General features: G+C 63.7%; 2 protein-coding genes across 2 annotated transcripts; one reads left to right on the plus strand and one right to left on the minus strand.

Annotated features, from left to right (window-relative positions):
* Nucleotides 1–803: 803 nt before the first annotated feature.
* DEAF1 (DEAF1 transcription factor) lies at nt 804–20,953 on the minus strand. The gene is made up of 12 exons (XM_090292503.1): nt 20,027–20,953; nt 17,033–17,130; nt 15,232–15,361; nt 14,811–14,957; nt 14,371–14,510; nt 13,862–13,927; nt 12,695–12,821; nt 12,254–12,382; nt 11,595–11,723; nt 10,116–10,363; nt 2,062–2,151; nt 804–1,179 (listed from the first exon to the last, which is right to left on the minus strand). Exons 1-12 carry the CDS (start codon nt 20,313–20,315, stop codon nt 1,075–1,077), a joined length of 1,698 nt encoding a protein of 565 aa, XP_090148629.1. The 5' UTR covers nt 20,316–20,953; the 3' UTR covers nt 804–1,074.
* A 63-nt stretch (nt 20,954–21,016) lies between these two features.
* TMEM80 (transmembrane protein 80) lies at nt 21,017–24,185 on the plus strand. Its single transcript, XM_090292409.1, has 5 exons — nt 21,017–21,075; nt 21,602–21,621; nt 22,224–22,317; nt 22,420–22,512; nt 23,576–24,185. Exons 1-5 carry the CDS (start codon nt 21,057–21,059, stop codon nt 23,779–23,781), a joined length of 432 nt encoding a protein of 143 aa, XP_090148535.1. The 5' UTR covers nt 21,017–21,056; the 3' UTR covers nt 23,782–24,185.
* The last annotated feature ends 1,040 nt before the right edge of the window (nt 24,186–25,225 follow it).

Consider the following 25,225-nt stretch of genomic DNA (forward strand, 5'->3'; position numbering starts at 1 on the left):
GCAATAAAAGAAATATCCTTGGGTAAGAATTAAAAAAGGAAAAAAAGAAAGAAAAGGGGGGAAGAGTAAGCTGCCCCCGGTTCTGGAAACCTCCGCCAGGGCAGCGCGGCTCCTGCAGAGCCTGGTCCAGGCCGCCGCCCACGCCCAGGAGGGCGCAGGCCTCCCCGACGCAGCCCCGGGCCGTGCGCCCCAGGACGGGCCAGCTCAGTGGGCAGGAAGATGGAATCCGGGACGCAGCCACCTCACAGACACCTGCTCAGTGACGTAAAGGAAAAGCCAAGCCAGGCAGCGTAGCCCGCAGAGCCGAGTCCAGCGCAGGCGGAGGGCCTTCTGGGGAGCAGGGCGCGCCCCAGGGTGAGGGCCGTGAGCAGGGGCACAGGCCTCCGGGGCCCCCTGGGAGGTCTCGCAGGCATCTGAGGACCAGCTCTGCCCCCGCCCAGCTGGACAGCGCCGGCTTCGCCCACGGGCAGCCCGGAGCTCTCAGGGGTCATCTGAGCTAAAGGGATGAGGCCACGCACACGCTGTCACTGTCTGGCCATCAGGGAGCAAGTCACTTCAGAGGCTGGGTGGGCGGCTCTGAGGCCTGAGGGACCCCAGACCTGGGGCAGCGCCCCTTCAAGCTTCCACCTCTGCTCCGGCTCCTCGGGGGCCGGCGCTCGGGGAGATGCTGCAGGCCGCCTCGCCGCTGCCTGCCGCCGGTCCACTGAGCTGGGGCTTTCTCTCCGCAAGGCCCAAACAGAGAGACTGAGGCAGCCCACCCACCCCCCAGGGCCCGGGAAGTGGGTGCTGGAACTGCATGTGGGTGGGGCAGGGGACACCAACTTTATTGAGACACATGTATGTACACGTGTGTTACAAACACAACACACCCGTGGGTAAGACCGGACCCTCGTGATCCAAGAATAAAACAGCACCGTGAGGAGGCCCGCCCTCGGCTGCACTACCCGCCGGGGCCCCGGGCAGCGGCCACCCAGTCTGTTCACAACTCGGCCAGCAAGTTCCTTCTCCTTCTCAGCCCGGCCGTCCTCCCGGGTCCTGGGCGCGCGGCCCCGCGGACGGGCACCTGGCGGGGACTCACACGGCGACTTTCTCTATCACGCTCTCGGTGACGTGGACCTCGTCCCCCTGAACTGTGACGGCTGCCGCCTGGCCACATATGTGCTGGTGGTCCTTCCAGTCCTGCCGGGAAGGACACACCTGCGTCACCAGGAGCCGCCACCTCGGCAGCCGCGGGAGGGGTCCACCGGGGGCCACAGCCTATGCACCCCGTGTGCCAACCCGCTGGCCCCCCGCGCAGGCCCAGCCCGGCCGCCACCGCCGCCGAGGGGGCCCAGAGGCGCCCTGAGGCAGCAGGACCCTGAGAGGCGTCCGGGAGTCCAGACCTCACGGGGTGTGCAGAGCCGCACCGTTAGCCGCCCACGGTGCCGCGTGTAATTGCAAAAAACAGAAAGCAGGGGGGCAGCCGGGGCGCGGCTGGTCGCCGCGGCTCCAGGAGCCCCGGGCACTGAGCAAGGCCCCGGCCCCCGCCGCCCCCACCCCCGGAGGCCAGTGGCTGCCGTGGCGGCAGGACGCGGCCGTTTGCCTGGCCCGGGGCTCTCAGGAGGCTGCGCAGCCAGGACCTGGGCACAGGGCGACGCGCCTGGGTGGCCGGGAGCACGGGCGCCCGGAAGAGCAGGGACGAGTGCGGGCAGCGCGGACGGAGGCTCCCAGCTCCCCGCCGTCCCGCCCCCGCGGGTCCCTGTTGGCAGTGGCCAGGCCCGGGCAGGGAGAGGCCGTGCCGCTCACGGCCCCGGGACAGCAGCGTGGCCGTCTGCCCGCAGTCACCCCCTTCACTGCGGGAACCCCAAACCGCTGAGCCAGCTGGCCCTCCCGGCTCCCAGAAAACCTGCTGTTCCACCTCCTGCGATCAAAGGGCAAAGGACGGAAACATACAGGCGTCCAATCACTGACTTCCGTGACCAGGACGAGGTGTCCAGGGCCGGGGGCGCGGACCCAGGGTCAAAGGCCAGGGGAGCAGGGGCCCCACCCCGCCGCGGGAGCAGGGGCCGGCCCAGGGCCTACCTTGCGCTGGCAGAACGTGGAGCAGTAGTTCACTTTGTGGCAGCCGGTGCACTCGCTCAGGGCCTCGCGGCCACAGTTAGCACAGCACTGCTGCAAGGACAGAGCCGTCAGCACTGGGGGACGCGGGGCTCCCCCAGGACATGCAGGCCGCCCCTGCCCCGCCCACACGCTCACGCCTGTCACCACCAGGAAAGCTGGTCTCCTTTCCACCATGTGCACGGAACCAAGCCTGGGGACAGAATTCTCAGTTGCTGGGGACAGGCCGGGGCCCAGGCCCGGACGGGCTGCCTCCAGCGGCTGGAGGACGCATCTGGACTCTGGTCAGTGGGTGCCAAGTGGCCCACACTCTGTCCCCAACCCTCATTCCCAGCCCTCTGCCCACGCGGTTCACTGAATGGTACATTTTGTGAGCTTCTTCCCTACAGAATAAGACTGGTGCTCTCCTCTTTGACCAACTGAGGGCTGCACGCAGGGAAGCCAGCCTGCTCCTGGCAGGCTGTGGTGGCAAGACTTTGGGGACGGGCCGATGACAGCCCCGCTGTCAACTCCAGAGGCAGGGACAGGCGCCGGGCACAGCACCAGCGCATGGGATACGGGGGCACCTGCTACGAGCCTGCTGGCCCCCACCAGCCCCAAGCGCACAGAACAGCGGGCGGCTCTAGGTTTCTGTTCTGGGTCTCAGCTTCCTTCTTTTCAAGAACGCCATCTTTACCGCGGGTAGCATTTCCACCCACAAAACCGCCACAGCCTGCACCTCCTGCAGAAAACGTGAAGGCACATGAAACCTGAGGGGCTAAATTAGCTTGCCCCCTGCCCTGACCCGAGAGGACAAAACGCTTCCAGGGAAAACAGGACACCATCCGTAGGCCCAGCGGGCATCTCTGCAGGGGCAGCCGGTCGGCCCACGTCCATCCGAGGGGAGTGGGGGTGGCGGCGCCTGGCTCTGGGGACACCACTCCCGGAGGCCATGGTGCAGCCAGCCAGCCCCAGCGGCCACACGAGGCTTCCACGGGATGCGTGCCCTGGCCGGCCAGGGCATCCACCCTTCTGCCCCGTTAGCCGATGGGCCAACTACACACAGGCAGGCAGCGCCCACGGTCGAAGCTGGAAAAGCCCCCTTGGTCATCTCCGCTGCACTAAACGTGGTTTTTAAATCCCACACACAGTCAGTGTGAAGCAGGCTGCCAGCGCGGCCACGGGGCTGGGGAGGGAGGTCCCGCCCTCCCCACCCCACAGCCGCCACTGTGGGAACGATCCTAATGGGACCCTTCCCCTCCGTTGTCAGGGTCTGTCTCTGCTGTCCCATGTCTTTCCAACATTGTAAGCGAACGGAAGTGCAAAAGCGTCCTCCTGTTCTCTGTGGCGTGGGCTTGGGGACAGGAAGGTCACTCGTGCTGGCTGATGTCCTCCCCGTCACCACGGGGCCTGCGGCAGGGACCCCTCAGCATGGACACGGGAAGCGCACGCGCTCTTGCCACCCTGCCAGGCCTGCTCCCCCCAGGGCACCGCTGTCCCCATGCTCCAGGGACACAGTGGGGCTCTCCTCCCTCGGGTGTCACTCAGGGCAGAGCCTGCGGTGCTTTGTAGCCCCCAGTTCTGCGAGGCCACTGGAGAAGGGACCCCGAGTTGTCCATCGTCCCCTAAGAGCTCTCCATCCCACGAGACCAAGCATCCAGGCGCTGCGGTAGAACCGGGGCGCAGAGCCCAGACCTGCCACCCCTGCTGAAGGGACAGCGTGACGCGGAGTGCGGCTGCGGGCACGGCTGTCCGCTGGGGTGCCCAAGGGCTCCGTGCCGAGTCCCGTGTGCGCGCAGCTGTGCCGCAGTTGCTCGGCCTCCTCTAGGTGACGGGCGCAGCTTTTGAGAAATTGTTTAGTTTGTTTTTTATTGAATGCATTGGGGTGACGGCGGTTGATAAAACGACCCAGGTTCCAGGGGAGCAGGTCTATGACATGTCACCTGGGCCTCGCTCCCCACGCAAGGCGGGTCTCTTTCCGCCACGACGACCCTGCGTCACCCCCTCCTGCCCCCTCCCGTGGCCACTGCTGCGCCGTGGTCTGGGTCTGAGCCACTTGGGGACATGTTGTATCTGCTGCCGAGGGGAGGGCCGACGTGCGCCTGACAGCCCAGCCACCTCAAGGCTCGGGCGCCTCAGCGGGCGGCGGGATATCTCAGGGTAAAGGGGTTTCCTGCGACGCTGCTTTCTGAGAGATGCGTCCACTTACAGATGAAACGCCCAGCCGGGCCTTCCAGGCGCGGGGCCCCCCCGAGGCTGCCACATCCGCACACCTGGCTGACCCGCACCCCCTGCCCCAGGCGGGGTGCCAGCTGCCGCCTGTGACGGGCTCCGCTCTGGACCTCTGAGCTGCAGCTGCGCCGCGTGACAATGACAGCTGCTGGCCCCCCTGCCCCGCTGGGGGGGGCACATGTTCCTGCCGTCCGCCCCCAGGCACCACTGCAGAGGCCTGTCCAGGGGAGGAAGTGTCCCCACTACTGTGAACCTCATGGAGAGAGAGGGGGGTCAACAGCCACACAGGGAAATGGGGAACTGAAGCCGCGAGCACTGCCCTTTCGTTTCCTTGCCCGCGCGCAGTGCAGATTTTGGGGCCGCTGCCCCGCCCCACGCCCAAACCCCTGCCTGCCCTCCCGCCGTCCTGCCCGCGTGGGGTGGGGGCTGGGACCCAACGATTCAGGGGCCATTCTCAGGAATCAGCAAGGGTCTGTTTCCCAGTGACGCTTCTCCGTGAACCTGACGCAGACGCCGCGCCAGACCTCCTTCCTTTGGTCCCCGCACACGCCAGGGCAGCTGGGGAGGGCCTGTGGCCGGCGGGACGGCCGTGGAGCCGCCAGCGTCCCCACGCACCTGGGCCGAGGGGCACGAGGGGACCGCCCCACGGCGTCTCTGCACCTCAGGCCCCCTCCCCACCCTTTAAAGGGACCCCCAAGTCTCCTCGGATTATGGGGCAAAATAACAAACACCGTCGACGCTGGTTCCTGCCACGTAGCAGGGGACTGGTAATATTTATGGGATCAATAAATAACCTTGGCTCTTACATCACATTGATTTTTAAACCCCATTTAAAACGGGCAAAGGCTCTGAAGAGACCCTTCCCCAGAGACCCACCAGCGGCCGGGACACGAAGGGCGGCTCAGCACCTCTCTCCTCAAGGAAACGCAAGTCAGATGCCCAGACGCCACCTCACGGCCCCCAGAACAGCTGAAACTGAAACGCAGGTGGCAGCAGGTGCCGGGGTCCCTGGGGACACGGGAACCGCGCGCCCGCAGCTGGGGACGCCCACAGCGCAGCCCCGGGGAAACAGGCTGCCAGCTCCCCAGAAACGTAGACAGATGCATGGTTACCACGCAGCCCGGGGGCCCCAACAAGCCCAGGAAACCTGAAGATGTGGTCAGAGCAGCCGAAACGTAGCAACAACCCGAAGGGCATCGAGGGCTGGACGTGCCGTGCTCACACAGCAGACACCACGCAGCCACGCACAGGCCCCGGCTCTGGCCCAGTGCCGCGTGGACGAGCCGGGACCGTGGCGCTGACCGAGGGCGGGAGAGGCCGGACGCAAAGGCCGCAGAGCACGTGACCCGTCTCTGTGACACGTGCCCAGTCTGCAGACCCACTGACAGAGCAGGCCGGCGAAGGCCGGGGGATGGAATGTGCTGGAAGGAGACAAGCGTGTGGACGCACTGAAGACTGCCGGGTTGAACGTGTTAAAAGGGTGAGCTTTGTGCCGTGGAAACGCTATCTCCATGAAGAAAGACGGCCGCGTGCTTCCACGATGCGTGTCAGGGCTTTGTCTGAAGTATGAGCTCAGAAACACGTGAGCCCTGGCCGCCGCGGCTCGGTGGGCGGCGCATCGGCCCACAAAGGGAAGGGTGTGGGTTCGACTCCCAGCCAGGGCAGCTGATCGGTGTTTCTCTCCCTCTCTTGCTCCCTCCCTTTCCTTCTCTCTAAAAATAATTTTTTTAAAAAAGAAACGTATGAAAATGTGAGTGGACGATAATAACGAAGACATCGTTTGTAGTTGCAAAAACCAGGTACAACGAGGTCGCAAGCCATCAACTGTGTGGCAGCAGGGGCCACGAGGACACACACACGGCGGCGCGTGCAGGCTGCTGACCTGGTCCCGCCAGAGCTGCCCGTGTCCGGTGGACCCGCCCAGACGATCACGGACACGAACCGCAGAGGCTGGAAAGCAGCGGACGGCAGGGAGGCCAACCCGACAGGAGGGCACCGAGGTGCACGGGGGCACAGGCGGGGGCAGCAGTGCCAGCCGGACGCTCGGGGGGCCGAGGGCACCTTGGGGTTTCCCTGGACCCCAGGAAAGCCACACATCCCAGATGTGGCAGACCGAGGGACCGGCGCAGACCGCCCTGAGGAACTGGAAAGAGGACCAGCCAGGGGTCCAACCACTTCACGGAAACAATCCAACCAACCCGACGGGGGAGCGGGGAAGATGAACAGAACCCAACAGTCTCGACCAAAAATACAGCAAAATGTCCAAAACCCACTGGAAGTGACAGACACGTGAAGGAAGGAAACGGCACCCGTAGCCAAGCAGAAAACAGGTCACAGAAACTGACCCTGAGGGGACCCCACGTGCTGGGTCAGCTAAGGACACAAGGAAAATGGTCAGTGACCCGAAGGAACAGAAGGGCCCCGGGTCACTGCTGGGGACACACCAGAGAGGGAACAAACGGGAGAGCCATCAGCTGCCCGGCCTGCGGCCGGGGCTACAAAAGGCCACCCTGAGCTCCCGCTGTGACCAGCACCCTCCAGCGTCCCTCACCCCGAATGTGGGCAACGGAGGGCGGGCGCGGGAGCTGCCGCCAGCGGTTCCGGCACAGGCCGGGGCCCCGCGGGTGTAGGGACCCGGTCTGGTGTTTTCTCTACGAGCATCTTGCCCCCCAGATTGTCACCACATCACTAACGGCCAAAGGCAGTTGAGCTGTAAAGACACAAACTGCCCGGCTCCAGCTGGGCTTCCTGCTCGGGGCCTGGTTTCGTTTCTCCGCGGGCGAGTCAGAGCCTCCGGCTGACGTCACGCACTGAAGCTCGGTTTCATTTCTCCGTCGGCAGAGCCCAGGCTGCTGCTCCTGTCCCCAGGTTATTTGCCGACGCTGGCGCCAGATGGCCAGTGGAGGTCCCCGGCGAGCGCCTGCCCCCAGGACCAGGACTCGTGCCAAGAGGAGGCGCCGAGGCCCCCGTGAGGGCGCCGAGTGTAGCCCACGTGGTTTGAGTGCATAATTATAAGACTTTGGGGTCCTTAAGCTCTTCTCTTTTCCACGAGAGTCAGCACTGAGTAGGTATTAGTTTGAATTCTATTTTTTAAGTATTTTAAAATGATCTCTTTAGGGATAGAAGTGACTTTCTTTTCCCTTGAAAACAAATTAATCATCATGGTATCAGGTGGGGACTGGCCTATAGGGGGACCACCCGATGAGGCACGTAAGTGTTGGATCATACCTCGCACACCTGAAACTAACGTAATACTGTACGTCAACTATAATTAAAAAATAAACAATTTAGGACTTCCGGCCAAGAAGGAGGTGTAGACAGACACACTGCGTCTCCCTCCACAGCTAAGAAGGAACGCAACTACCTCAGAACTAGAGACAACCAGAAGTTCCAGAAAATCAAACAGCATGGAAGTCCAGCAAACAAAGATATAAGAAGAAATAAATACTCATCCAGACAGATAGGAGGGGCGGAGCCCAGATGGAGAGGACGTGGTGTGGTGGCGGTGGCAGCAGCGGGCCCGTGGAAAAGCGCAGTCACACATTTTTAAAAACTCAGGAGAGATACCTGGGGAGCTTTCCCAGCTCCTCACCAGCCCTCACAGCTCACGGTCCCAGCGCCGGGGAAAATCAAGCCTCATTGCTTCTGACTGTGCAAACCAGTGGGGGTTGGGGAGGAGGCAGAAATTGCTGGTCTCTCAGCAGAGTCCGCTTGTTTAAAGGGCCCCACAGTCCTAGAACATCCGCAGACCCACCCACTCTGGGAATGATGGCCTGGGCAGCAGCTAGAGGGACGCCAGTCCCATATGGAAGTGGGAGAGGTGCCTGGAAAAGGGGCGAGTGCTGAGCCAGAGGTATTGTTCCCTCTTGGACCCTTCCCCCACACACAGCGCCACAACGTGGTGAAACAGGTGACCCGTTACTGAAAAATCCCTAAGGCTCCGCCCCTTACAATGTAACAGGTGTGATGGCTCTACCTAAGACATAGAGGCAAACAAACACAGGAGCCTGTCAAGATGAGGAGACAGAGAAATATGGCCCAAAAGCGGGAACAGATCAAGGTTCCGGTGGGAGAACTAAGTGACGAGGAGAGAGCCAACCTCACAGACGAGGAGACAGACAACCTAACAGACGAGGAGACAGCCAACCTAACAGATGCAGAATTCAAAACACTGGTGATAAAGATGCTCACAGGCTTGACAGATATCCTTAAGTATGGCAAACGCTTAAGAGAAGAAGTGAAGGCTATGCTAAGTGAAACGAAGGGAAATCCACACAAAACCAATGATGAAGGGAAGGAAAACGGGGTTCAAATCAATGATTTGGAACATAAGGAAGAAAAAAACAGTCAACCAGTGCAGAATGAGGAAACAAGAATTGAAAAAAATGAGGAAAACTTCCCAAATTTTGCGAAGGAGATGGACATACACATCTGAGAAGCACGGAGGGTCCCGGGCCAGCTGAACCCAGAGGGGACCACGCCAGGATGCATCATGACTGAAATGCCAAAGGTGAAAGATAAAGACAGAGTCCTGGGGGCAGCAAGAGAGAGGCAGAGAGTTACCTACAAAGGGGTGCCTCTAAGACTCTTAGCTGATTCCTCCAAAGACACTTTGCAGGCAGGAAGGGACTGGCAAGAAGTATTCAAAGTGAGGAAAAGCAAGGACCTACAACCAGGATTACTCTATCCAGCAAAGCTATCACTTAGAATGGAAGGGCAGATGAAGTGCTTCCCAGACAAGGTGAAGCTAAAGGAGTTCATCATCACCAAGCCATTATTATATGAAATGTCAAAGGGACTTACTTAAGAAAAAGGAGAAGATCAAAAGTATGAACACTAAAATGACAACAAAGTCACAACTATCAACAACTGAATCTGAAAAATGAGAACAAAATCCCATTAAGCAAACCAGAATAGGAGCAGAATCATAGGCGTGGGGATCCTTTGGAGGGTTATCAGCTGGGAAGGGAAAGGGGAGAAATGGGGAAATGGCGCAGGGACTAAGAAGCATAATCGGTTGATACAGAACAGACAGGGGGAAGGTCAGAATAATATAGGAAAGGGTGAAGCCAAAGAACTTATATGCACGACCCATGGACATGAACTAAGGGGGGTGGGATTGCTGGAGGGAAGAGGGGTACCGGGTGGAGGGGAGCAAAGGAGAAAAACATTGAAACAACTGTAACAACATAATCAATAAAACAAGCTTAAAAAAAAAAAACAATTTAAAAAAGAAAACACCTAATCAAATATTAAGAAATCGTTTAGAAAATTAAGAACCTTAAAAGCTCCTCTTTCTTCTGATCTATGAAAAGTAGAAATAAGTGAAAAAGTTTCCTTATATAGATGGGCTAGAAGAAAATCAATCTGAGCCCCGGCCAGGCGGCTCCGTGGGTCAGGGCGTTGTCCCGCTGCGCCAAGGTTGCGGGTTCAGTCCCTGTCAGGGTGCAGACAGGAATCAGCCAATGATGCATCGGTGAGTGGGACAACAAATCAAAGTCTCTGTCTCTCTAACATCAATGAATTTTTTAAAAGATTTTTTAGAAAAGGAAGTCCCTTTGGCCTTGGCTTACAAACCAAACGCGCACTCGCGGTGAACGAGGAGGCCCAGTGAGAGGAGTGGTGCTGCCCCAGCCTGTGCCCTGTCCGCGCTGACCCGCCACTCACAGCAGCGCCCCGCCGGACGGGCCTGCAATGGACCACACTGCTCTCCACGCCACTCTGACCCGACTCGGCCCCAGCAGGGCGGTGCCGGCCACGCCTGCGCCTCAGCCACCCGGGCCGCGTTCCGCGGGCGCCCACGTTACCTCCTTGCGCTCGGTGTCCGCCTGCGCCCTGGCCTGGGCCACGGCGGCCTCCCGGTAGGAGCTGGCCTGCTTGGCTTGTTCAAACAGCGTCTTCAGCTGCTGGGCTGTGCTGAGCAAGGAGTTGACCATCTCCTCCAGGTACAGCCAGCTCCGCGGCTCCGACATCTCTAGCCCGTTGACCACCGTGGGGGACATGGCTTTGGCGGGGTTGGACGGTGGGACCGCCAGGGCCGGCAGGGAGGTCAGCACTAGGGCGTTTGGGGAGGAAGACACAGGCGGCATTAACACGGCTCCTGCGTCCCGGTGCCCCAGCTAGAAATTCTCGCCTGACGCCGGGAAGCAGGGCAGAGGGGCGCACTGGCGTGGGGTCCTGGGGCCACTCCTGAAATGCTCCCACTGTAGGGACTCTCCGGGCCTTCGAGCTCCACACCCACAGGCTGGAGGCCGCACACTCAGGTGACGGACACACCACCAGGAAAACGGGCCAGGGCAAGGTGGCCATGAGCCTTGCCGGACCCGCCAAGGGGACAGCGACAGGCAAGAACGCGGCTCCAGAATGGGTCTCGTAAACGGGACCACACAGAACGGGGGCTGGGGTGCAGGGACGGAGAAATGGGTCCGGGGCGCGCGTGCGGGGACGGTGACGGGCAGCAGGACTCTGGGGGTGTGCACGTGACCGCGCTGTGGGAAGCACAGAGTCCTACGCCTGGATGCACCCTGTTATTGACCAACGTCACCTCCGTTTGGAAGGCAGGTGATTAAAGGGAGCCCCGGCGTCTGCTGGCTGATGTCTGCGCGAGCAGGCGGTCTGGGCTCATGGGTCGCGGAGGGCAGGGAGGGAACGGGGCACCCGCGGTTCTGGGTGTGGACAGGAAGTGGGGACGCAACACACAGCCTGGGAGCAGGGGCGCCCGTGGCCGGGGGCCACCCGGCGGAGGGAGGAGCCTTCCAGGGAAAAACCCTCGTCCGTGGGTAGCACACCTCGCAGCCGGTTTCGAGCCCATGCGAGCCAGGCCAGCCCTCGGCCCCTCAACGCCATCCCCACTAAGAGATCCAGGGCTCCCGGCGGCCCCAGGACCCAACCGGCGCCTCCCCCGCCTCCCTGTGTCAGAAGGTAGGGATGCGCTCCAGGAAAATGGGCCAAACCTGCGACAGTTTGGGAAGAAATCGTGACAGAAACCGGTTACAGCCAGAGAAGGGAACCGGAAACAGCGAGTCCCCACGGATGTGAGGCAGCGAGTGAGTGCGCAGCCCACACGGGCCACCCAGGGGCCCAGCTCGCCACCAGCCCCGGCCCCGGCCCCTCCGCCTTCTCGGGGGGCACAGCCTCTGCACACCCCACTAGGAGCCGGGTGGGGCCGTGTCCCCGTAAGACCCCTGACAGACCGGGCCCTGCACGGCCCCTTTCACTTGGAAAGTCCTTCCGTGGAGCTAGGGCAAGGGCGACCCCCGCGCGGGCGAGAGCACTTCCAAACTGACCTATTTTGGGGTGAGCTGTGGGCAGCGCAGCTTCCGGGAAGGGCGTGACCTGGCAGCTGTCCGGGTACCCGGGGTAGTGGGGCTCCGCGTGGCCGACCCTGCACGGGGGCTGCACGCCCGCTTCTTGCACTGTCGGGGAGAAAGGGACAGGCATCCTCGTGACCCCCCGGCTGGCTGGCAGACGTGGGATCGGTAAGTGGCCCCAGCTGCGCCGTCCCCCAGGGCAGCTCCCGCCGCATGGGGCGACTGCACAAGGTGGGTGGGCCTGAACTGTGCCCGTGACGGGACCCGGGACATACTGGGGGGAATGAAATACAAGGCAGCCGTTCACCCCACGGCCTGTCTCCCCTCCCAGTGGGGCTGCGGGGCATCTACCCCGCACACCAGGCCGCAGGGCCAGCGCCTGGGAGCTTCGCAGGTCACGTGATCCCCCCTATAGCTCATCAGCACCCCCCCCCCCCGTACCCTCCTGACCCCCACCTGCCTCCACGCCCGCATCTGCCCCAGCTCACACCTGCCCGCTGCCCACATGGCTCCCCGCCAGTGAGGCGCCCCAGCTCCAGGCCCCTGTAGGAGCCAGGCCGCCGAACTAGCCCAGCACGGCAGGCCGGGGTGGGCGAGGCACGTGAGCAGGCCGGGCAGGTGCCGAGACCACTCGCCTGTGGCTCCCGCAAAGACGTCGCCCTGGGCCGGACTCTCCGAGATGACCGCGGTGGCTTCCACAGTGGACGCCCGGTCAAAGGTCAGTGCGCCAGAGGTAGTGATCTGTCCTGAGGGGGTCACAGTGACTGGAAAAGCAGAAGCGCTCTTTACTGCCCGGCAGGGACCTCAGAAGCCGCCCAGCAGCCCGGGCCTGAGCGTGGACCTGCCCACGGCGCTGCCACCTCTGCGAGGACATGCAGGAAACTGGGGATGCTGGCCGCCTTGGGGGGACACCTGGGCCCGCCCCCCAGGGGCAGGCAGGGCAGGAAGGGGGAGCGGGAGCACTGACGAGCCCCCCAGCCCTGCAGCACCCGCTTTCAACGGGGACCCACGGAGACACCGCGTGGGGACAGCAATGTGCGCGACATGGGAAGGAAAGCCCCATCGCGGGGACTCACAGGTGGTGGCGGCGGCGGCTGGGAGCAGCGCGATGCTCTTGCTGGCCTCCTTCTTCCCCGGGGCCGCGGGCAGCTCGCTCTCCTTCTTGCGCCGCTTGTAGGGGACGAAGAGCCGGACGGGGCCGCTCTGGGGGAAAGCACAGGGAGACCGGGTTCTGTGCGTGCTCTGCACCCGCACCGCCTGCGGGCACGGTGGGACCCGCCTCTGGCTTTCCCAAATTCCTTAAAGTGACAGAAAAGAATGATGGATACCAGCGCTGGAGAACAAGAAAGAGCATCGTCACCATAGGGGACGTTTAGGAATTCCTAGGAGACAGAAAACAAGAGGGGACGAGGGAAGGAAAGAGGAGAGACCGCCACCCAGAACGAGCAGCAGACGCTCGTCCGCAGCACAGAAGGAAGGGGCACCGCGTGAGGACCTGAGAAAGCCCCGCCGGCTAGCAACAACAGAAGAACGGTGAGGGTAACGCTGCTCCCGCAGAGGAGGCCCCCGGCCCTGGGGCTGCAAGGGTGAGTCCCCGAACCCTCACGGACCCCCGTCGTGGGGCTCTGTCTCCGAGCTCCAGAAAGGACCACGGCCTCTGGGGGGCGCCTACTGAGCTCCCTCAGAAGTTTGCCTTCAGCCCCAGAACCTCCACCTGAGTCCCCTTTGCGACGTCCACGTCCTAATTGAGAGTTCTCATTGGCTGAGCCATTGTCATTACAAGAAGTGTCTTTTTGGGGTTGAGGTGGGGACATAGCAGGAGCTTTCAGGACACTTCAGGACATTTCCTTTACGTGCCCTGAGAGCCGCTCAGGGGACACCCACGTGCCCTGTCTGAGAACAGGTTTTTTACCCTCACCCGAGGACATGCTCATGGATTTTAGAGAGCAGGGAAGGAGGAGAAACAGAGGGAGAGAAGCATGGATGTGACAACCACCTGCCACTTGCCTCTCGCCCACTCACTGGCCTGTGCCCTGACGGGAATCGGACCTGTGACCTTTCGGTTTACAGGAGACACTTCAACCAACCCAGCCACGCCCGCCAGGGATGGAAACAGAATTTCAACGCCTGATGGTCCAAAGGGTTGCCAGGAACACGGGACAACAAGCCCGGGAGGGGTTGGAGAGCACCAGGACAGACAGGCGCCGAGGGCCGCGCCAGGCATCTGACCTCTGGCCACTCACCAAGGTCATGTCGTCACAGCAGGCGGCACAGGTGCAGGAGGCGGCGTGAGGGTTCAGGATCCCATCCTGCAAGGAGGAAGGGCCGTGCCACGTCAGAGTGGGCCCTGAGTGTGAGCTCTTCAGAGACAAAATCCTGCCATTTCCAGAACCTTCTGTCTTTCACTCCCTTCCCCATGATGCCACGGCGGGTGGCAGGATGGACCCCTTTCCTTAGAGTCAGTGCCAATTCCACGGCATCCTTCCCTCATTCACCCCCAGAAAGCAGCACTGGGAACACCACTCAGAAGCCTCCCTCTGAGGAGGAAGCGGAAGCGGAGGGAGGTCACTGCCTGCGTCACCCTGTCCTCCGGCCTCATCTGTCCTCCCACCACCACACGGGCAAACGTCACCATCGTCCTGTTTGAAACATCAGGAGACTGAGAGACACCAAGGCCGAGCCACAGACGCCCATGAGAGCCGGCCCGGCCTGGAGCGGCCGCGGCCCCGGGACGGGGAGGGAGGGCGCGCACCTGGATGAGGCACTGCAGCGGCCGGCCGGCGTAGCGGATGCTCCGCTTCCAGTCCTTGCTGCTGGCTCTCCCGGCCATGGCTTCGAACTCCGTGGGGCTGTACCAGTTCTCCCCCTGCTTGATGCAACGGCCCCGGCCCCCTGCAAACCACAGGGCACGCTCCGTTCCCGCCTCGCGTCCGGGCCTGCAGGGCCTCCCCGCTCCCACCGTGGACCCCGCAGGCTGCAGGGCCGATCTGCCCCCAGTCACCGCACGGCGCTCGTGACAGGTGCCCTGCCTCCAGAGCCTGCGGCCCGCGGGCCACCATGCTGGCCAGGAACGCAGGCCGCGCATCTGGCCCTGCCTCTCCCTCCCATGGTCCCCGCCCAGACCCCCCCGGAGAGCCCCTGACTGCGGAGGGTAGCCCCGGGCAGGGGTGCCCCCCAGAGCGCCGCGCCCACCTGAGCCCAGCCTGCTCTTGTACAGGGTGCCGCTGATGTTCCGGCAGCGCACGGGCAGCTCGCTGTCGTACACCGACGGGTCCCAGTTGTATTTGCTGCCCCCTTTCTCTTGGCCGGGAGCCAGTGGGGTTGGAGGGGACTGAGGACCTTAGCAAAGAAGAGAGAGGGTTTGACAGTGAGGGACCCCGAACACAGCGAAAGAAACCAGGCAACGAGGGACCTCAGCCAGCAGCGCGGCGGGCTCCCGGCGTCCTCAGCACACCCCCGGCCGGTACTGCCCGTCCACTGCGCAGCTCTTTTCCCCCCGGAAACCCCACTTTTATTACTTACAGTTAATAATGTCTTCCATCCAAACCCAGCACTGAAACAAGGCGGGCAGGCCCCGGGAGGCGCCCCGGGGCCGGGAGCGGCGCGGCCGTACCTGGGGTGAGCGGCGCGGCCGGCCCCTTCAGCCCCGCGGTCTCCACGATGCTCCCGTCCGTGTGCACCACGATCAGCGTGGCCTTCTCGGTGCTCAGGCTGTCCCCGATCTGCAGGGCGGTCCTGCCGGACTGGGGAGAGAGCACTCCGTCATGGCGCCTCCGGCGGCCGCGGGCATGTCACCTGGTGCCGTGGGACGCGCTCCTACGGCGAGGCTCCCGGTAACCGCCGCCAGCAGGGGCACGCCTGCCAAGCCTCCTGAGTCTCAGAGATGTCACCAAGCCTCAAACACAGAGCCACCAATGGGGGGGAACAACAGCAGGCCTATGGCCCCGGGCAAATGCCCGAAGTTGCGGGACCGGGTCATGGTCGGTGAGTCCCGTGACAGCCCTGGGAACAGGCCGCGCCCAGACGCCCGCCGGCACAGCTCTCCAGGGAGGGTGGCCCAGAGGCCAGGCCCGGCCCAGGACCCCTGCCCATGCCGCGGCCCCCCCCCCCCCCGAGGCCTTCGCCCACGCGGCCAGAGACCAGGGCCTCCCAGCCCCGGCGTCCCCCCTCCCCACGATGCGCCGGCCTCCTCGGGCAGCCCGCTCGCCCTCCCCAGCTCCGCTGCCCACCGGCCTCGCTCAGGCAGCCCTGGGAGACGCGAGGCCTTCGCACGGCCGGCCAGACCCAGCGCCTCGCGGTGAGCGCCCTCCGGCTGAGGGTAAAACCGCCAAGGCCAGTGAGAGCCCACCTCACACCTGCAAGCACCGCCCCCAAGTCAGGGGAAGCCACGGAGCTTTATCGTGGGGACGAGGGGCCCCCACCCCACACGCACGTGTGCGCCAGGCCTGCGCGAGGGCCCTGGGTCAGCAACCAGTCAGGGCGCCCACAGCATCTGACGTGGCGGGGCGCCCCTCTCGGTGGGCCTTTTCCACCAGCAGTTTCTGGGTCCCCCTGTCCTCAGGGCCCCTGCAAGCGCCACACACGGGAGGCGCCACTCAGCTGCCCGGCTCCCTGGCGTGACGGCGCCCCTGCTGGTGGACAGAGGGACGAGCTGAGGGCGGGAAGGCGCGGCCGCGGCTGTCAGCCCCTGGCGTTCGGACCCCGCGGGCATGAACCAAGTCCCCGAGTCCGCACCGAGCGCTCGCTGCCGTCCGCTGCTGAGAGCGGGGCTCCACCAGGGCCCATCCAACGTAAATGACCTGGCCCTCAGGCACCCAGTGTCCTCCGGGGGGTGTGGCCAAGGCTGGAAGAGACCTAACTGCTGTGGCAAAGGCCCCAGGGACTCTCCCGTTTCTGTAGCCCGCCCAGCCCCTGGCACCTGCCACTTGGAGACAAAGCTGTCCCCCAAGTCACAGAAGGCCTCAAATGTGGAAGAAAAATGGGGCGATGGCTCCATCTCTGGTGGCCTCTGGCTCTGGGCACAAAGGCCACTGGGAAGGTGACTCCGCAGCACAGGGAAGAGGTGGGCCGTCCCTGGTACAGACTGCGTGCAGCACAGGGAGGAGCTGGGCAGCATGTGGGGCGGGGTGGGGCCCTCCCTCCCAACGTCCAGAGCCCTGAGCCCTGAGCGGCATGACCAGGAGAGCAGGCAGGGCAGGGCCACCGGGAAAAGATGACAGGGACCCAGGCGGATGCTCGGAGCGCCCACCCCAGGGACCCTGTGTGTCCTTCTGGCGAGGAGGGCGGGAGCGCCGCCCCCTGGCCCGGGACTCCAAGCCCACCCCCCCCACCCCCCCCCCCCACCCCCCCCGCCCACACTGCAGGCGCGGCCGGCTGCGGAAGACGAGGCTCTGCACAGCCTGCGCGCAACCTACCAGAACGTGTCCCGAGAGCGAGGCGGCGTTGGCCACTGACGTGGTGAAGACGTTGTCTGCCGAGGAGCCCACATTGGCCACCGTCACAGTGGTCACCTCTGCACAGAACACAGGAGCCCGGCTCAGTGCCCTCAGAGCCGGAGACCTCTGCAGCCCCCCGAAGCAGGGGTCTGCACCCCAAGGTTTCACACTAAGGCCATACCAGCATTTCTGGACCAGGCTGAAAGGTCCAGTCCCATCAGGAAAGGGGCTTCTGCTGCCATGAAAAGCCACCCAGAGCCCCCTCCCCACACCCCCTGGGCCTCGCTGGGCCCGTCCAGGGTCCCCAGGCTCTGCTCGCCACCTAGGCGTCTGGCCCCCTTTAGGAGGAACCCTGCACAACCTGCCAGACGCCCACCAGTCATGGCAGAGTCACCTGCACGGGCCCCCCGACTCCCAGCCTGCCGGCCCCTCCCCCCACGCAGATCATCAGGTGTCCCTGAGCCCCCACAGCGCCCACACAGGTGTGCTGCCCCCGGTGCCCCACCCTTCCCCTCCCGCCTCTCTGCCCTGTCTCCCCCAACCCTCCCAACCACCCCACCATTCGGCCCAGGCACCGTCCTCGGTCAGGCAGCGGCCCCTTGGGTCACACAGCGCTCTAGAATGTCCCGTGCCCAGGGCTGTCTCTGGCACGTGCTCTAAAAACACCGCCTCGGGATGTCTGCATACTCCCTCACCCTCGCTCGCCACGCTGCCCTGGAGACCCTGCCGACCACGTCCCCTAGAGCCCCGTGCAGAGGGGCCCCCGTCTGAGCGCACGTGCAAGTGTAAAGCCCGTGAAAGCAGCCCTCTCCCAGGAGGCAGCCTCGGCCACCTGAACTACAGAACCTGTTTTACTGCCCTGTGCACACAAAGCACAACTATACAACTTCGCAGAAAACAAACACGTCAGTGCAGCTTTCTGACATCATGGTAAGTGCCATCACATCTCTGCACTTTGAAGAACACGTGAAAAAAGGACGAAGCCCTGGCTGCTGTGGCTCAGTGGATTGAGCGTCGGTCTGCGAGCCAAGTGTCGCTGGTTCAATTTCCAGTCAGGGCACATGACTAGGTTGCATGTCAGGTCCCCAGCTGGGGGCACGAGTGAGAGGCAACCACACAGTGATGTTTCTCTCCCTCTCCTTCTCCTTTCCCCTCTCTCTCTAAAAATAAATAAGTAAACAAAACAACAACAACAAAAAAGAACAGATGCTGAACTCATCCAGCTGCTTAAAAAAAAAAAAAAGAGAGAGAAAAAAGGACAAAAACCTGAAGAAGAACATCATGGTCCAGAATCCCACTGTTTTAACCCAAGTTCAACCATGAAAACGGAACCCTTTCCTTGCTTTTCCCAGGATCCCAAACAAACTTCAGGCATTCTGCCCCTACCCAGCCCCTACGGTGCTAAACGAACACCCGAGTGAACGCACAGCAGATTTACCCTTGTGCACACACACCAGGACCACACACGCCAGGAACACACACACAAGGATCACATACACACAGGGACCACACATGTCAGGGCCACACACACGAACTACACACACCGGTACCACACACACAAGGACCACACATGCAAGGACTGCACATGCCAGGACCACACATGCTGGGATCACACACACTGACCACACATGTCCAGGCTACATACAGATCACACATGCCAGGGCCACACACATGAACGGCACAGGGGGCCACACATTGAGATGACACACATCAGGGTCACACACATGGGGATCACACACACAGATGACACACATGGGGACCACACACATACGGGGACCGCACACACCAGGGCCACACACACGCCGGGACCACACACCATGGGACCAGCAGGCTGCTGTCCAATTCTGAAGCCTGCGAAGCTCCTGAGGGGTAACACCTCCGCTGTGACACAATCATGCGATGCTCTCCAAGGGTCCAGGCACTCGGCTCCGAGTCCCCGAGGAGCCTCCAGCTGGGAAGGTGTGCCTCCTTCAGAACACAGACTGTGACTACCTCTAAAAGGTGCTGCGGGCCGCTCCCGGAGGCTCCATGGACCACAAAACTTTAGGAGAAAAGTGTTCTGTGTGTCAAGAAACAAAATGTGGTCCAGCACCCTGTGCCAGCCTTCCCCTGGGAAGGGAGCTTGATGGTACTGCCATCGAGGGAAGGGAAAACCCATGAAGAAAAAGGGGGGACGGACAGGCAGCGGACCTCTGTCATCACTGCCCCGGAGCGCCGCCAGCCTTCCCGGGCTGGGTAACCACCGGCTTGCTACCCTAGCCCTCGGTCGCACCTGAACTGGCCCCTAGAATTCAGAGCGAACAGACATGTCCACCCTCAGGGTCCTCTAGGACAGGACCCATATCGACCCCAACCCACCCCATCACCTCACATGCACCCAGGACAGACGGACAAGACAGGCAGGGTGAGTGGCAGGTGCTGAGAAGGTTCTGGAAAGAGCGCAGAGTGCTGAACAGGAGGGGTGGACAGGCACGAGGAAAAGGGACTGAGGAGGCAGGTGTGCACGCAGAGCAGGTAGGCAGGACGACAGGGCACACGAGGTAGGTGTGAGGCAGGGGCTCCGGGAGGGCGGGCAGGCTGGTCACGGGGCTTGTGCAGGGTAGGTTTGTGTGGAGGACTGGTGCTTAGGGCAGGTGAGGGCTGGTCTCTCAGGGCAGATGCGTGGAAGGTGCAGAGCAGGTGCGCAAGCCAGGTGTGGGCTGGTTGTTCAGGTGTGTGCAGGGCAGGTGCACCCGGGGCAAGTGCACGGTGTGTGTGCAGGGCTGGAAATTCTAGGTACGTGCAGGCAGGTGCAGGGGGTGCAGGGGCAGGTGTGCAGGACAGGTGTGGGCTGCTCTTTCAGGTGTGCGCAGGGCAGGTGCATGGCAGGTGTGTGCGGGGCAGGTGTGCGCGGGGCAGGTGTGCGCGGGGCAGGTGTGTGCGGGGCAGGTGTGCGCGGGGCAGGTGCGGGTGGGCGCGGCCGGCGGCACTTGCCTGCAAAGGCGGCGGCTGCAGCAGCCTCGTCGGGGCCGGGAAGGGCCTCGGTACCCATGTCCATGTGCCTGGGCTCAGCGGCCATCACCGCCACGGCCGTCACCCGCCGCGTCTCGCGCTCCGCCTCCGAGTCACCGTCCTCCTCCGAGTCGTCGTCCCTGCTGAGCACGGGCTCCTCGGCCTCACTTCCCGCTGCGGCCGCGGCCGCCGCCGCCACAGCGGCCGCGGCCGCCACCGCCGCCGCCTCGGCCAGGCCCAGCTGCTTGGCGGCAGAGTCCGAGTCCTCCATCCGGACTCCGCCGAACCCGCCCGAAGGCGCTGGCCGGGGCCGCCCGAAGGCCGGGATGAAGCCCGAAGCGCGTTGCCCACGGAAGGCCGCCCGAACCGAGCCGAGCCCACACGAGCCGAGGCAGCCCGAGGCCGCGCGCCGAGCCGAGCCGACGCCGCCCGAGCAGAGGCCGAACCGGCACGAAGTGGCCCAGTCGAGTCAAGCCGAGGGCCAGGAGTCCGGAACCGAGGAGGGCCGAAGAGGCCCGAAGTGCGGAGCCGAGGCTGTCCGAACGGCTACGAGGCCGCACGAGGGTTTCCGAGCGGCTCTGCGCTAGCCTTCCTCAGCGCCTAGGAGGCCGCGCCGGCCGTCGTCTCCGGCCGCAAAGTTGCCGTCCGTGGGGTAGACGCGCTCTCGACGTCCGACACAGCGCGGCCTAAGCTAGGGAGCCTCGCGTCACAGGCTCCGCCCGCCCCGCCGCTAGCGAGAGCCGGGGTCTTCCGAACGGAGCCGAACGGAGCCGAACGCTCCCGAGCCCGGGTCTTCCCTGCCTCGGCTTCCTGCCCCCTCCTTTCCGAAAGTGCCCGAGTACTGCCGGACCGGTTAATCGGGCCTCGGCCGCCGCTCGGAGTCAACTCTCGAAACGCGGCGCGGTCGGGCCCCTTAGCGATCAGAGGCGAAAATGGCCGAAGGGACGCGAGCATAGCGGAGCCGAGAGGCTGCTGGGATCGTGGCGGACTGGGTGGGCGGGGCTGGGGCAAGATGGCGGCTACACTGCGAGGTGGGGGGCCCTGGGAGCCCTAACCGGGGAGCCCCAACTTGGGACCCGGGTGTCCCGGGCGGGGGCGGGAGTCGTCCAGCGTGGAAGCGGTTCTCGCTAGAGCTGGACGGGCCACCAGCCTGGCAGTTCGCCGTTGCGGTTCAGTGGGGAGCCCTGCCCACCGAGCCCACCGGGTTTCCCGCGCCATCCGGGCTGTCGGAGTCTTGCTCTTCTTGCTGGTGGCGTGGACAGGCCACGTTTGGTGACCCTCCCCCCTGCTGGAGGCCACGGGGTGGACACGGAGTGCCGGTGCTGGCCTGGGCACCGGGGACGTGTGCGCGGGGCCGGCCCGCTCGGGGTGCCGGGGTTCCGCGGCGGCCTCAGGGACGGAGCCTGTTCTCCTGGGCGACTCTGCTCGGGGCCCCTGCAGGGGCAGCCAGGGGCTTCTCTTCCTCCCTGCGACCCAGGAAGCCGAGGCCGGCGTCTGTCGCGCCGGCGGAGCGTCCTGGGAGGCCGCCGACCTCACAGCCCGCCGCTTGTCTTGCAGGGAGCGCCCCGACCCCGGCCGTATCCTGCTGCTGCTGCGCCCGGGCCCGCCCCCTCCCTCCCGGCTGGAGCACAGCCCCACTGTCCCGCGGCGGGAGTGCAGTCGCTGCCGCTTCGGAGCGGAGCGCGCAGGCCCGGTGCCCCTGCTCGCCCGGCGCCCGGGCCTCGGGGGCTGCCAGGGCCCGGGATCGGGGGGGGGGCGGGGGGGACGACACCCGCTGACCTGCAGTGCGCACGGACCCCTTGTAGCACTGGACAGAGGAGAGGCGTGCAAAGCTCCAGGAAGCGGGTGGCGGGCATTTAACTGCTCCCAAAAGGAGAGGAGTCTTTTACTCGCAGAAAGCAGGATCTCTTTTTTCTGTTTTATAGCTGGCGCCACGGTCAGGGGAGCCAAGCCCCGGTGCCCTGGCTCTAAGCCAGGGTGTCCCTATGAAGGGAAGTCCCAGCAGCCCTCTAGCCCCCAGCCCAGCACCTGTGACACCAGGGGGCATGTCAATAGGTGGCCGACAGGCTGGACTTCGGAGCCACCCGTGGGTGCCTAAGCTGCACCTGTGTGCGGCCCGGCCCAGGGTGGGCACCCGGGACAGTGCAGCTGCCGGGCTGAGTCCTTAACTGCTTCCCAGCTCCCATCGGTTCCCCTGCAGATGCTGCTGTGTCTCAGTGGGGCGTGTTCCGCTCTTCATCTCCTGGCGACGCTCCTGATGATAGTGTACAAAAGTAAGTTGTGGGCCAGAGGGCAGGGGGAGTGGCCATCGCCACTGCCGCCACCGTTGCTGCTGCTGCAACCTGAGCTCTGGTCTCTCGCCCTGGCGCCCGCAGGTTGGGTTTTCAGTTACCCTCAGGATCGCCTGGTCCTCGACCTGGCCCTGCTGTCTCTGATGGGGATTCTGGAAGCGCCCCGGCTGTACCTGGGTGAGTAGACTGACTGAACCCCTTACCTGGTGTGGCCTCCCAACAGGCCCCGTTTATGATGTGGCTCTGGGAGACTCTTGATTGAAGTGCTTCCCCAGTTGCCTACAGGCCTCACCTTACAGCGTCATTAAGTATTAATTCGTTGATTGAGAGGCTCTGTTCAGAAGACAGTAACGTGCAGCCTCCTGGGGGAGAGGTTTCCTGTTAGCGGGGACCCACTGGGTGACAGCTCTGCCCTCGGAGCCAGAACACCCACCTCCCCGGCTGCCCTCACCTCAGCCTGGGGCTGTCCCGTCTCCAGCAGGACAGCAGGCGGGGGGGGGGGGTATGGGGGGGGCTGCCCTGTACAGAAGCACAGTGTGCCCTCTACCCTCCCCACTTCCTGGCCCACAGGCAGGCACAGGCTCAGCAGCACCGTGACACCGTGTGCTCTCCCCGTGTGTCGGGGCCCCGGGCACGTCCCTCCCAGCCACACACACTGACCAGCCAGGAGGGGACTCACGGCAGACAAAGCACACCTCACCCACCCTGCTGAGCGCCCTGGGCCTCAGTGTCGCCGGCACAGACCAGGGCTGTGCCCCGCCTGCCGCTCCCGGGTGCCCGGGCACGTGCGGTCAGCTGGCGGCACCTGGGATCAGCATTTTCCATGACTGATCCACTTATGAAATGTGCAGTTTTGTTTTTTCTATGTATTGACGATTTCATACTGGCCTTAGCCCAGAGAGTAAAATATGTTTGGAAATTTTAAACAAACTCTGCCCGGTCCACTTGGAGTCGGGAAAGGGTGTCAGCGCACTTGGGGTGGGTTTTAGGGAAGCAGACCTCATCCCACCACGCAGCTGACCCGGGGCAGAGCCGCGGCGGCGCCGATCCTCCGAGAAGCTCTGCCCGCCTTCGTGTCTTTAGCCTTCGGCCACTTCAAGTCCTGGGGCAAGGGGTGGGGGCTGGGGGTCCTTCCCTGGCGTGCTCCCCATGTCCTGCGACTTTGCCCTCCTGGGTGCTGGTGATGGGTCCCCACAGGCGTCCCCTGCCTGACACCAACCATGCTTGCTCTGCTCTCCAGGCGCCAAGGGCAACCTGACAGAGGCCAAGGTGCCGCTGGCCACCAGCCTGGCCCTCACAGTGGCCGCGGCCCTGCTGGCCGCCCACTTCCTGCTCTGGCAGACGCTGGTGCTCTGGGCAGACTCGGTCCTCAGCGCCACACTCCTGACACTCCATGGCCTGGAGGCCGTCCTGCAGCTGGTGGCCATTGCTGCCTGCGTTGGCTAGAGAGGCAACGCGCGGCCCCCGGGTGGCCTGCACAGGACCCGCCTGCGAGCCCAGCGGAAGGGCCCTGCGTACCGACGCATGCTGTGCGGCTGTCTGGTGGTACGTGAGTCTTGTTGGGGGCAGGACCAGGACAGAACAAGAATCAGTGAGGTGTTGAGGACAGGGGCAGCCAGGTCAGGGTCTGGCCTGGGACAAACCTTGGGATGACCCCACACCAGCAGGGGCCAGTGGGCTTCACCCTGTCACCTCCAGGAGAAGCAGCTTCCTGGTGGTGTCCCTGGAAAGACAGGCCAGGACAGTGCGCGTCTCCCTCACTGCGGCGCAGCCTTCCGTGGGGTCTTTGCGCTCCATGATTATGCACGTGTCTACATGTCCACACGGTGGGAAACAGCTGTGGGGGTGGGACGGGTGCCAGGGGTCCTCAGCCGCTTGGCCAAGTCCTGGACCGACAGCCTCCGAAAGAAGAGTTGCAGTGGAGCCGGTCGGCTCTAGTGGGTCCCCCTCAGCAGCCACTGCTCCTTGCCCTAGGGGTTCTGAACATCAGCACCCGTGAGGGGCTGTGGACCTGCTCTCCCCGCCCCAGGGCTTGGGTGGCCCGGCCTCGGCCGTTAGAACACAGTCACGTTTGCACTCGGCGCTGCAGGAACCCAGGTCCCCTGTAAGCTGATGTTTTCTGGTCACTTCCCTCCGTTTGTCTCTGTTGTGTGTCTTCTGTTTGGAACGATGTGTTCAAATGGGGTCTGTGGTTTCTCTACACAATGTTTTTAAAATAAAGAAGTGTTTACACCATCCCGAATTTCTCCTGATTCTACCACCCCCGCCACGCCCCCCCACCGTCAGTACAGGAGCATGCTGGGTGGGGCCTCCAGGGCAGGGGAGGGCCGGGATGACACCCTCAAGTCTTGTCCGCGGGCAGGGCGGGCAGGGCCTCTGGCTCAGGAACCGTGTGCCCACAGCCCTGGGGGTGAAGGCCCGGCACCTGCTTCCCCACTGCCTGGGCCGCTGCCAGGACGGCTCAGTAAGCAGCCCTCCTCTCACCTGGGCCCTGGCCCAGCGTGGGGTGGGGGTGGGGGTGGGGGGCCGCTCTTGCACATCCCAGCCTGCATGTTGCCTCCCACCCAAGGATCTGGGCTGGGCCCTCAACACCCATCGCTTTGGCCACAGAGTTGGGACGGCACCGCAGCTCCAGGTGGCCGACACCAGGCTGGGACTGCCGGGCCCCTGAGACCTCTTGCAGGTCAGGGCTCTTCATCTGAACACAGTGCCAGGCATTTCACAAGTGGCGCCCTTCAAGGCGTGCTGCCTCACGCTGCCACACAGGCTCGGCCTCCACGTAGGGTGAAGGCTGGTGGGTGCCTGCCTTCTGGGCGCCCAGCAGCAGGGAGACAACCAGGAAGCTGGGGCTCAGGCAGGGCTGGGCCCCAGGACGAAGGCCACTTCCTGC

The sequence above is a fragment of the Furipterus horrens genome, unplaced genomic scaffold (genome assembly GCF_987537825.1).
Source record: "Furipterus horrens unplaced genomic scaffold, mFurHor1.1.pri manual_scaffold_2, whole genome shotgun sequence".
Lineage (NCBI taxonomy): Eukaryota > Metazoa > Chordata > Mammalia > Chiroptera > Furipteridae > Furipterus > Furipterus horrens.